At 49.0% G+C, this 12,817-nt stretch overlaps 2 protein-coding genes across 3 annotated transcripts in view; both read right to left on the minus strand.

Moving 5' to 3' along the window:
- Positions 1–12,817, minus strand: part of LOC138978153 (GRB10-interacting GYF protein 2-like) — a 61,095-nt gene that overhangs the window by 35,953 nt on the left and 12,325 nt on the right. For both annotated transcript variants that reach the window (XM_070350811.1, XM_070350809.1), the window contains exons 9-13: positions 12,675–12,746; positions 11,898–12,212; positions 11,282–11,372; positions 10,202–10,303; positions 5,080–5,144 (exon numbers count right to left, since the gene is read on the minus strand). In XM_070350811.1, coding sequence (XP_070206912.1) covers positions 5,080–5,144; positions 10,202–10,303; positions 11,282–11,372; positions 11,898–12,212; positions 12,675–12,746 — 645 coding nt within the window. The remainder of the gene's footprint in view (positions 1–5,079; positions 5,145–10,201; positions 10,304–11,281; positions 11,373–11,897; positions 12,213–12,674; positions 12,747–12,817) is intronic.
- Positions 1–12,817, minus strand: part of LOC138978156 (protein RCC2-like) — a 99,390-nt gene that overhangs the window by 1,752 nt on the left and 84,821 nt on the right. The window lies entirely within an intron of this gene.

The following is a 12,817-nucleotide window of genomic DNA, read 5'->3' on the forward strand; positions in this document are numbered from 1 at the left end:
ACGGTGGTCAAAAACCGATGTGACTGGCAACCATAAACAAAATGGCTAAAAGCCAGAATGTTCCCAAAACAGTCTGCTTGAAGGTAATCGAGAGTGAATCAAAAACCGAAAGCAGAAAACCAAGACTGGTAAACGTAACCGTGAAGCCAGCCAGCCATAAGACTCCCGAAACCAGAGTTCTCAGGGAAAAAACAGGCAGTTAACTTCCTAGCCAAATCAAGAGCCTACCTGAGTTTGGCCAGAAAACCCAGAGCGCGTCTGTCCCTGTCTGAAGACAGAGTCCAACGCGGAGAAAAACGGACAACCGCCCTAGACAAAGTTGCCTTTTTGTAGCCGGGTGACTGTAAGGAAACCCGACCCAACAGACGTCATCCTGACTCGCCTCATACTAAGATGAGGAAGAAGAGAGGAAAGGCCCAAGACTGAAGTCACAGGAACCGAACCTTAGCTAAACCTCTGCCCGAAGGAGAAGAGTAGCCAAAACCTGAGAGAGAGGAGGAAAGCCACAAAGAACTACTCCTCAACATCCATTGTCCAAGACAATACCCCCTCAGGAAAACCTGAATGTTACTTCCGAGGCCAACTCAAGCGTACCTTAAGTTCGGACGAAACACCAGAACGCGTCTGATCACTAGAGAAAGACAGAGTCCGACTCGATGAAAGACAACAAGGACCAAAGTCCAAACGTTTGTGGCCAAACAGGGGTAACCTGAAGCCAGAGAACCCCACAAGCCACAAGAAACGGGAAGGCAACAACCACCATCGCCGCAACGTGGAATGGCTGTTGCCCGGCCAAGGCTGCCTATTGGCTGCCAGCTTAGCTTAACCAGAGGAATGAGCATGCTTTTGCTAAGCATGTTTCTGAGTATGCTAGCCTTACCTTCCTTCAACCCTTGTAAAGCAGTCAGAGACCTGGTGATCTCTATTCGACTGAATCTCTACTGCAGGCAAAGTTTAAGCGACTCTCTTTGACTGTTCAGGGAACTGAGAAAGCGAAAGAAACGAGTCCCGCCGACACCCGCCGTACGAGCGTAGTGAAGGAAGGGCAGCCTCATCTGCTCCATGCTCACCCTAGCAAGGGCTGGCCAACAGAGTAGAGAAAGGAGGCAAGTTCCAAAGGCTGAATAAGCAAGAAGGAACAAAAGGTGAAGCCCGTGTAGCCGAAGCCAGCCAAGGCTGAGCATGTTCCGGAACTGAACCATAGTAGAAACAGCGGCAGAACCAAAACAGTAGAGATACCACCTTCGGGAGGAGATGGCCTAGCCAAAACCTCAAACCGTGGTACCTACAAAAGGTGACTAAGGAACCGGAAGTAGGAAAACATCCTATCTTCCCGGAACGGAAGTCCGACATCGACAACAAAGTCAACCAACAAGGAAGCCACCAATGTCGATGCACCCAAGGGAAATCCTGAGCCGAAGCTTGAGCTTCGACGGAAATCCAGAACGTGTTCGATTGCTGACTAAAGACTGAGAACCAGAATAGCTCAGCTACGAACGCAAACCGAAGTCACAGCTGCTGGTGGTAAACTGATGAATGAGAAGACCGGAAACCGGAAAACCATCCAACCGGAAAAAGACCTGACTCATCCCCCTACTGACGGTCGAGAATAGGGGAAACGTCCAGGGCCACCTGAACTGAATAGGCAGTAAACGCAACACCCAACAGGTAAAGTGAAGACTGCCCCGGCTGAGGCTGAAAGCCTAAATGCCCGTAGGCCAGCCGCTGTTCCTCACCCACCGACCTCCGGAGGAGTGTCAGGAAGAGGAGAAGTGTATCCGAACAGAGCCGGAAATGCAGCAGACAAAACCGCAAAAAAACGGAAGCGAAAGTTGCATAGAGTAGACTGAGGCCGGAAGCCCAAGCGCCCGTAGGCCAGTCCTCTGTCAACTCCAGTCAAAACAGCAACGTGTACTTGAAATGGAGGACTTATGCTTCCAGTAAAACCGGAAACACCACGCCGACAACGGCTTCTGCACTTGTGAAACACAAATGCCCACGACGGAACAAGAGTGAGACAGGACAGAAGAGGACTGGGGCCGGAACCCGAACGCCCGTAGGCCAGTCCTCGATCAACCCCAGACAAGCCACTACGTGCGCTTGTGATGGAGGACCTATGCTTCCAGACAGGAAGTGTAGGAGGCCGAAACCCCGTCCGGGAAAACCTTCGACGTGACCTCTGCCGCAGCTTAGAGGACAGCGTTAAGCCTTTTTCCCAATAACCAGCACATGTGGAATCGCTGACGACAGACTGAATGTCCGACACAACCGGCGAAAAAACCGAAGTCCACGTACTGGTGGAAGGCCGGTGAAACGGCATAACCGGAAAACCGGAAATCCGTCCCCCCCGACGTCGTCCTAACTCATGCCTCGAACAGGCTAAGAGAGAGAAGACGGCAAGTCTGCAGCCGCAGGAACCGGAACGGCAGTCGACGCGACAACCGAAGGTTGAAACGCTGACTACATCGGCCAGGGCTGAGACAACACCTGCCCGAAGGGCTGGCGTTGCTCCTCAGCTACCTACATCCGGGAGGAAGTGGAAGCGAAAGGAGCAGTAAATCCGGGCGGAGCCGGAAAGCACAAGACGAGACCGCGAAAAGCGGAAGCGCCGAATGCGAGGACGGAGGCCAGAAGCCCGAATGCCCTAAAGGCAACGTCCGGTCAACCCCGGAAACGACCACAGCGGGTGCGTACGTCAGAGGACCTATGCTTCCAGCGAGTGCCGGAAGCGCAGCGCCATAAACGGCTACCGCCATTGCTCCGCCACACAATGGTCTTCAAGGAAGCCAGGGTGTGACTGAACAGAGGACGAATGCCCGGGGGGCAACGTCCGGTCAACTCCGGAAACGACCACAGCGGGTGCGTACGTCAGAGGACCTATGCTTCCAGCGAGTGCCGGAAGCGCAGCGCCGGAAACGGCTACCGCCACTGCTCCGCCACACAATGGTCCTCAAGGAAACCAGGGTGCGACTGAACAGAGGACGAATGCCCGGGGGGCAACGTCCGGTCAACCCCGGAAACGACCACAGCGGGTGCGCACATCGGGGGACCTGGTCAACCCCGGAAACGACCACAGCGGGTGCGTACATCGGGGGACCTATGCTTCCGGCGAGTGCCGGAAGCGCAGCAGTCGGAAACGGCTAGACAACTCCGGAAACGACCCCAGCGGGTGCGTACGTCGGAGAAGTAGCCGGAACCAACTGCCGCCATTGCTCAGCCACACAATGGTCTTCAGTGAAGCCAGGGTGCGACTGAACAGAGGACGAATGCCCGGGGGGCAACGTCCGGTCAACCCCGGAAACGACCACAGCGGGTGCGCACATCGGGGGACCTGGTCAACCCCGGAAACGACCACAGCGGGTGCGTACATCGGGGGACCTATGCTTCCGGCGAGTGCCGGAAGCGCAGCAGTCGGAAACGGCTAGACAAATCCGGAAACGACCCCAGCGGGTGCGTACGTCGGAGAAGTAGCCGGAACCAACTGCCGCCATTGCTCAGCCACACAATGGTCTTCAGTGAAGCCAGGGTGCGACTGAACAGGGGTTTGCGGGTCGTGAACCCGCCGAAAAGAGCTGTGTCCCAGCAGGGACTGTCCGACGGCCTCACGAGGGCCTGTGGACCAGCTCGACTTACTTGAATCGCCAACCACAGCGGTAGAAGACGAAGAAGCAAAACATCCGCCCTAGACAACGTCTCGGCCGGAAGCGTCAAAGAAGCCAACAAGGTGACGTCGCCCACAGACAGCGGGACCAACGGAAGACGCAGGCTTGGAACGCGAACATTTCTTCACAAAGATAACTCAAACACCTGATCTGCTAACGGCAGAGAAGGCGAGGAGAAGAAACAGGACGTACAACAGTATATGACTGCCCCACAAAGTGTTTGTTCGAGGCAGAAAGAGTAACGAACAAAACATAACAAACATGTTAAATTCGAAACCACGACAAGTCCTACGGACTGGTAGATACCTGCTAAAGCCTAGCCAAGAAACTGTCAGCGACGCTGATACACAAAATGGCGGCCAAGCGATAAGTTACTGGACAAAATTTAGAAGTCCAAAACGGACGAAAATTAAGCAATAACAAAAATTCCTGTCAAAGTAATGACGAAATATGAAATGGCTTACCAACTAACAAAGCAGAAGGCAAAAACGCAGGTAAAGTAAGGAGAACCTCACCATAACATAGGCCTAGCCACCGAAATAAGCTGTCAGGAAAGCTGAGCAACCGAAAGTGGCGGCCACAAGATAAGTTACTGAAACGCAATTAGGAGTCCAAACGGACAAAAAATTCAGCAACTATAGATAAATTCCTGTCAAACTAAAGACAAGAAGGAACAAGCTTACCAACTAAACAAAGCAGCAAGCAAGTAAGAAGGTAAAAATACGTTTACCTCCAAAATACATCGGCCTAGCCACAAAAACTGTCAACTCATGCTGACAACAAAAATGGCGGCCAACAGTAGTCACTGAAATATCACAGGTCCAAACACGGACGAAAATCAGCAACTACAACAAATTTCCTGTCAAAATAATGACCAAAATGGAAAGAGCTCACCAACTACGAAGCAGGAGGCAAGATAGACGGTAACGTGGCCGGTGGGTGTCAAAACAACACCAACAGCGCAGCCACAGGGGAGCCCAAAAATACAACAACCTGCTCCCTCGAAAGCTGTAAGGTCGAATGATAGGAACCACGTGTTCAGTAGCAGTAGTGACATGGCATGCACGAGGGGAGGTAACTCCCCGGGTGTATGGGCATTACCATGGCTACGTTTACACTTTTGTGGTTGGGGTTGCTTCCCTTAGACGGTTAGCCTGTACAGAACCTAGCATCTCCGATTGTGTCAATGCTACATGTGATTCGGAGTAGGAATATGTAATTTAATGTATCATTTCTCTTTCAAGAAAGTCGTTATTAAAATGTATCATTTCTCTTTCAAGAAAGTCGTTTGTTCCTCTGAATGCTTCTTGTTCTCTCAGATGACAGAACATGGGTCCGACATAAGTCATTTGCTGTTGCTGTTTTAATTTTGAGTGCCCACTTCCCTTTGTTTCCTAGAGCTTATCATCTCTCTTACCAGAAGTGGAGGAGGAGGAGTGCCGGGCAGGAATGGAACGTGACCCCATCGTTTCATCAGCTCACCTGAAATGAACAACACAGATTCTTTAAAGACTGTTTGCATGCGATGAAGATCTTTAAACTACTCACTTATCGCCCCCCCCCCCCCCCCGCTGTCCGCTCTAGTTGGCATATGCCCGCTGCGCCGCGCTGGTAAGGACTGACCACAATGTGTTGCTCTCCCGTTCTTATAGACCCCCGCTGATGCATCACACCTGCAAGCCCCCCGGCAACATGGACATTGCGGCTGGGCTCTTCTCCTTGACATTCACAAGTCCTCCTCTCCCCTCTCTTTCTAATTACGGGCCTAAGTGTTGATATCCTGCTTTACTACCCTCTCTTCCCTACCTGCCAACACTGATCCCTTAAGGCCTACCTCAAGTGTCTAACATCCTCCTCCTCCACCCGCGGCTAATCTGTCTCGTTTAAATAGAGTTTATCTGTCGCTGTCCGCTCTATCTAAACTCACACTTAAACTACTCACTTATCGCCCCCCCCCCCCCCCCCCCCCCCCCGGCGCAAATCAAGAGCACACGATAATCCCAAAGAAATGACACTACTCTTTCTCTTCCTCTTATTACTTACAGTTATACTCACACACCTGCGCGCGCACACACTCACATACACCTGACACACACGCAATCACTCTCGTGCGCTCATACATCACACATAGCCAAGTCATGTATTGATTTGGGCAAATAACGAGGGCAGTTTATTCAAGAGAATACCATCTGACAATGAGAGATATCATTGTGCAGTGATAAGTCCCAAATTAGAGGTACTACTCGTTATTCAGCCCAACTAAAGACAGTATACTAGGTTAGAGGTGGGAGGTTTAGGATTGTTGTGATGTTATACATGAAGGAGTTGCCTGGGCTACATGTGATCTGTAAGATGATCTTTTGTGGCAGCTGGTCTAAGTAGCCTAAGTACGCGTTGCTTTTCCAATCCCCCATCACCTTGACAATTTCCCCCGGCACACCACAACTCAACGCCCACGCGGCACCACCCCGCCGAAAGCTGTGGCTGGAGAAGTTTCCCCCAGCAACAGCGGTAGTCAAGCGCAGTTTCTTATTAAAGTCTGATCCTTTCATCGGGAAGACCTGCGCCTTGGGGTCCATCGGCCCCAACAAAGATAACACAGCGGTCACGGCAGACACTGGACACAAGGGATGGAGTGACATTGCCGGGAGCTTAATTTCAACAGAGCGCTCTTTACGCTGAATCGTTTTGCTCCATTGGAGCGTTATTGACATGCCCGTACCCAGAATAACCACCTGGTCTCTTGTGAGCTGCTTACTAGGATCGAAGTTCCCGTTGTCCTGAAACAAGTTCGATCTCCGGAGAACTCCGAAAAAAAAGCACCAAACACGCAGCCCAGAACACAATATCTTGCCTACACTCAAGGTCCAGCTGGCTTTTTATTATGTGTAGTAATTCAGGGGTGATTGGGGTTTTCTTATCAGTGGCACACCCCTTGCATTTTTTGATGCCCTTAAGTGTTGTCTGGACGTACCACGAGTCCCTGAATGGGTGCGGCAAGCCGCTTTCAAGATGAAGAATGCGAATAATGTTGATGTATTGCTTGATGGAGGACGGTTTCAAACGTCGGGCTAGGTACGCTGCGTATTGCGCAACAGTCTGCTCGTTCACAGGCACTGGCATTATGTCCATCTCCCCACAGAAACGTAAATACGAGGTAAGGTGGGTGCGGTAAGTCTTCCTAGTGTTATCAGAAAAAGGCACTTGCTCTGTAATCCAACACTTCTGCCGTCAGTTGCGCCCCTAATGGGGGCTGCTGGTCTGAAAAACAAGGAACAACAGGGCTTGGTCAGACATATGGTCACACAGGTTGATGTCGGGGGGTCTCCCCCGGTGCCAGAATGTCAACAGACGCACTAAGTCTTCGCGCCGTCTGGGCTCATGGAGGCGGGAAATTGTGTCAGCCATGATGTTTACACTACCAGCCACATGTATCGCCGCGATTTTGCAGTTCACCTTTGCACATTCCCACGCCATTTTACGGAGCAGACTGTTCACATACTTATTAGTCGATCTGCCCTTATTAATGATAGCTTTTGCGACAGTACTATCGGTATGAATAATCACTTCTTGTCCGCACCACATCGGAGCCCATCGTGTCACTGCTTGCACCACAGCGCACACTTCTTTATAGTTAATATGTAGCTCCTTTGCTGCCTGCATGTCTTTTTCAAAGATGGTGTACTGCCAGTCACCTTGCCAAAAGGCACCCGCTGCAATATTACATGCATCTACATGAACATGCTGTTTTGCATTGTGAAAATAATATACTGTGCCGTTAAATACATGCATAAAAGAAAGCCACCATTGTACATCCTTATGAAATTCGCCAGATAGTTTCGCTTTGTGTCGCTGCTGCTGAAGGGGTTTAATCGTGTCCAGTATCCGCCGCAGAAAGAATTTTCCTCCTCTGACAGCCTGACAGGCCCAATTAAGGGACCCCGCTATGCTTTGTAGCTGAGTTTTTGTCGCGCGCTTCTTTCCTCGGATCTGGAGGAGTCGCTGCCGCAGTTGCTGCAACTTGTCACTTCCAAGTGACAGGGTGTTGTTTCGCGTGTCGATGTCGACACCGAGAAACGTGATACGTTGAGTAGGCCCCACCACCTTCTTCCAGCTAATGTTGAAACCCAGTTCCCTCAATAATCTAATTAAAGACAGTAACATGTCATTGCACTCTTGTCTGGTAGCTGCTACCAGAAGAAAATCATCAATATACGCTAACACACCTGGCATGCCTTTCCGTGCCATGCATCTGCGAATAGCTTGCGACAGGCGATGGAAGTGTGACGGCCCTACATTGCTGCCAAAAGGCAGCCGACTGTCAAAGAGATAAGTAGGTTTCTTTTCACCTGTGAAATGCCATTTCAGCCCAGTCATACAATAATCGTCCGGACTGATGCATACTGACCGATAGGCGGACTGCAAGTCTACTTTTGCACACCAATACCCTGTCTTCGCTAGGGCGCACGCGTCAGATACGGTTTGAAATTTAGCTGACTCAGGTATAGAATAGTCGTTCATTGCCCTACCTGTGGGTTTGCTAGCGTCATGGATCAACCTGATGCTGCCATCATCCTTGGGAATCGCAGCGATAGCGCTTACCACAGTTGGTTTTCTACTAGCTACAATGTAATAACCTTTTTCTATCTGATCTAATAGCTCTTTTTCCACAGCTTTATGGTGTTCGTTCGATGACCTATGGTTTGTTTGCTCTACGTCTAGTACGCCTGCCCTACTCTCTTCTGTTACACGGAAACCGTTTTTTATGCCATCTAATAAAAAGGTTTTGTCGTGATCGCCTTCTAGCACCTTGTGCCACATTTGAGATTTAGCATTAATGGAATCACTATTTCCGAGAAATTCGCACTTATTGGAATCTAGCTGAGGGAACGGGCTGTTGAAGGTGGGGCCTACCGTTTTGTCTGCAATTCGCTGCGCTGTGTCCTAGGCTGGGGAGGTGGTAGCTGTCACTTTGTGGTCCTTGCCGGGGTGGCCCATGCCGCAGGTGTCGCAGACGTGGAGGAATCTGCAGCGGGACCCATAGGGACAGTCGCCTTTGTTGGTATACAATAAGCACACTTCCTTCCCGTTGGGTCCCGCTGGTCGCCGGGAACCGCCGCTGGCCGTCGTAGCCTTGCCGCCCTTGTTGTCTTGGACGCCATGCTGGAGCCGGTCCCGCAGGATCACCGTGGACAGGTGGGGGTTGGGGGTTTCCCACTTGAATCCGCTGGACGACTGGCGCCTTCTGTACTCGTCGTCGTACAGAAGCACCGACTGCCACAAGTATCTGGCCCCCAGCTCGCCTATCATCTCTGTGTACCGGAGGTAGGCGGTCGAGTCAAACCCGGGCTTCTCAGCAATCAACCTCGCCATGATGCGTGCGTTTGCCACAATCCAGTGGCAGGGGGAGACTTTGTCAAGTTTTGGTCTCTGGTTGAGTTTTAGGATGACACCTCCCCCGAGTGTCACCTCTTCCTCGGCCGCCATCGACCCCGGCACAAAATCCAGAATGGAAAGATAGGAGGTCTCACCTGTTGGCTGCAGTGACAAGCCGCCTAACAGTCCCTGGAGTGGTTCCACGCTTTTTTCCTCAGTCACCCGCTGAGATAGTGGCCCTCCTCCGCTTCGCTTTTGCAGGGCCGCCACTGCTACTCTCAGCGCTACGTAGTGGCCACGCTTAAGACCCAGGCCCTCCAAATCCTGGGCAGTCACATTACTCAGCACATTGAGGGTGTTCAATTCCTCATCCTGGAGAACTTTAACCACCGTTAAAGGCAGATCTGTCGCCCACGCTCCAAATTCGAAGTCCATATTGCAGTAAGAAATAGTTGGCATATGCCCGCTGCGCCGCGCTGGTAAGGACTGACCACAATGTGTTGCTCTCCCGTTCTTATAGACCCCCGCTGATGCATCACACCTGCAAGCCCCCCGGCAACATGGACATTGCGGCTGGGCTCTTCTCCTTGACATTCACAAGTCCTCCTCTCCCCTCTCTTTCTAATTACGGGCCTAAGTGTTGATATCCTGCTTTACTACCCTCTCTTCCCTACCTGCCAACACTGATCCCTTAAGGCCTACCTCAAGTGTCTAACATCCTCCTCCTCCACCCGCGGCTAATCTGTCTCGTTTAAATAGAGTTTATCTGACGCTGTCCGCTCTATCTAAACTCACACGAATACAATGATCACAGCTATGAGATGGAGATCTGAATACAATGATCACAGCTATGAGATGGAGATCTGAAAACAATGATCACAGCTATGAGATGGAGATCTGAATACAATGATCACAGCTATGAGATGGAGATCTGAATACAATGATCACAGCTATGAGATGGAGATATGAATACAATGATCACAGCTATGAGATGCAGATCTGAATACAATGATCACAGCTATGAGATGCAGATCTGAATACAATGATCACAGCTATGAGATGCAGATCTGAATACAATGATCACAGCTTTGAACCATGACTGGAGAAGTATATGGGGGAAAAAAGAACAACACGAAGTGAATGTAACACGCTAAGTTGCTTACCCAGAGGCTGAAACTGCTCATCACAGCCGCGTTTGACGAGGAGGTTCATGGTAAAGTAGCCTGCACTGAACCACTGAGCCATCTCTTCTGCCAGAAAGGGACCTGACAGAAAAATAAAACAAATCATTACATGTGTCAATATTTCCAGTGATTACACGACAATTCTCAATTGGCTGCACAAGGGGTTATAAGCACCATGTGTCTACTACAAAAGTACACTGAGAAAAAATGATGAGAAAAGAATACAACTCAGGCTTGAAAGTGGCGAGTAATTGGCAAGTACAAGTATTCATCTACTCGCCAAATGCGAATCAAGTTGCTGAAACGAATTGTTGGTTTGGCTAGTATAAGTAGTAAAGTTTGCTCTCTGGCTGGTACATTTTCAGAATCACTAGCCAAAGGAGAGTACACCATTTGTTGGACTTTCAGGGCTGCAACTCTAATAACCAACTCTTCCAAAGGAAAGAATTATGTACAGGTGTAACATTGTGTTTTGCTCATAACAGTCAGCACAATCGGACCAGGAATTACAGTAGCTTACACAAGCAGCGGTACAGCAGTGCACTTAAAAGAGGTGATACAAAAATCAGTCCAATCTGCTTGAATAAAGATTTAATGACAGTGGAAAGACACCTGCGTTAATTCATTCCAAGTGAGCAAACCACTCCAAAGACAACTAAGATCCATGGACAGCAAAGACAGAGATACGACTCTTTTTTAACAGGAGCGTCAACCATTAGGCCCCCCCCAAAAAATAGTCTGTTTACGGTAACCCGACCGACCCTATTTTTTTCGCGCGACCCTGGACTTTTTTTTGGCATTTGGGGGGAAAAAAAATAATAACGTAAAAATATGGTTTTTGGGAAGAAAAAAAAATTTAAAAAAAAATACCGACCTACCGACCCTATATTTTGATAGTTCTCGTGTAAGCAAATAATGGATAGAGAGACAATAGTATACATATAATTTAATTTACCTTTTTTTGCCGCGGACAATTTTTTTATTTTCGCTGAAACGTAATTTCCTTTTCGCGAAAATCCGCGATTTCGCAGATTTTCCATGCCTGCGTTATTAACGTACCTTGAACTGCTCCTTGTGGGTCAGTGTAGAGCCATTTCAGTGCATTTTCATCTGTCAAGGAAGTAGCAGCAGCATTTTTGGGTTCAGTTTTCTGCAGCAGATTGTATAAAGTACATTACACTTTCTGAGGCATACTAATCTTTGTTATACATATGCTGGGGAGAGGAGGCAAAGGGATGCAGATGCACCTCAGTTTTCTGTTTTTCTCAGCAGGAAAAACTTATCAAAACATGTATACATTACAATCATGCAGGTATGTTGGTTTATAATTGCAATAAACATATAAACTTTACAGTCAAAATCATGTCCAGAGCATTGAGGCTCGTACAACGAAGAACTTAAAAACACACAATTTATTTGGTTTGTCTGTTTTATGAACACAAAATGCCCGTGACACTTTCATTTCACCAGCACATTCAAAATTGGTTTAAAATTAAATGCTGAAGTTTCAATAAACAGGTTTTTGTACGTTTTGTAAAACAACCAATGATTTTCTTATTTCACCAGCAAAATAACCAAGGGAATAAGCGCTGCCCACTTCCCTCGGCAAATTGTTCAAACACCAAGCAAGGTATAAAGTAAGAAATGGAATTAAACAACTCAAGCACAACCATACCTCATCCATAATGATGTTGGCCAGTGTCACGCCCTGAGGCATGCTGGGAAGCATGGGGGCGGCTGACACAGCGGCAGCTACGAGGGAAGCCACCTGAGCGGAAACACCATTTTCCTGTTGAGGGGGGGCGGGGGAGCTTGGCCCCCCGCTGCCCTGCCGAGGAGATGGAACCGTTCCGTTGGACAGCTGGGAGGAGGTTGACAGTCGCGAGGAGCTGTCGTTACGACGCGGGGGAGATTCTTCTTGTTGCTGACGGGGCTCAGCTTGGGCTTGGGGTGGGGGCTCCCTCCTTTCAGGACGGGCTGCTTCTTTATCCTGCACAATATTCCAAAGAGTTGTGTGAGGATAGGCCTCTGCTTTCTCCAAGACAATACCGAGACGCAATCCTTACGGCTGTCATTAATTGAGTCCGAAGTTGACTGCGTCAAGTCTTTTTACACAAAAATCCAGCGCTAGAGCTTCGTGCAGCTAGCTCTGCAAAGTAGACTACTGTACATTTTTTTTTTTTAGTGCTGTAGAGATATCAAAAGTTTTGTTATACTGTACTTGTACATCCCAAAGACCTCATATGAGAAGGGGTGATTACCAAGTTTTCATTATAATAGATTGTTTTGCAACTGTACTTTGTGTTAGTTTCTGAGGTCCTCTGTATATTATTTTCTTTCATCTTCTCTGCATAATTAATTTCTTTCATTTTTACCTGGAAAGACCATTACTCAGAACACCCTTGAAAAACCTATAACACTGAAAATGATCAAAACGCATAAGACTCCATACCTGAGGCGGATCAGCCAGCTCACGTGATGGATCACGCTCTGCTCTGTGATCGTGATAAAAATGGGGCCGCTCCTGGAAAGATACCAACATTGCCAAGACATTAAAAAACAACAAAAAATGTTCGGATTTTCTTCATGGGCTAC

Source organism: Littorina saxatilis, linkage group LG10, assembly GCF_037325665.1.
Source record: "Littorina saxatilis isolate snail1 linkage group LG10, US_GU_Lsax_2.0, whole genome shotgun sequence".
NCBI classification, from domain to species: Eukaryota; Metazoa; Mollusca; class Gastropoda; order Littorinimorpha; family Littorinidae; genus Littorina; species Littorina saxatilis.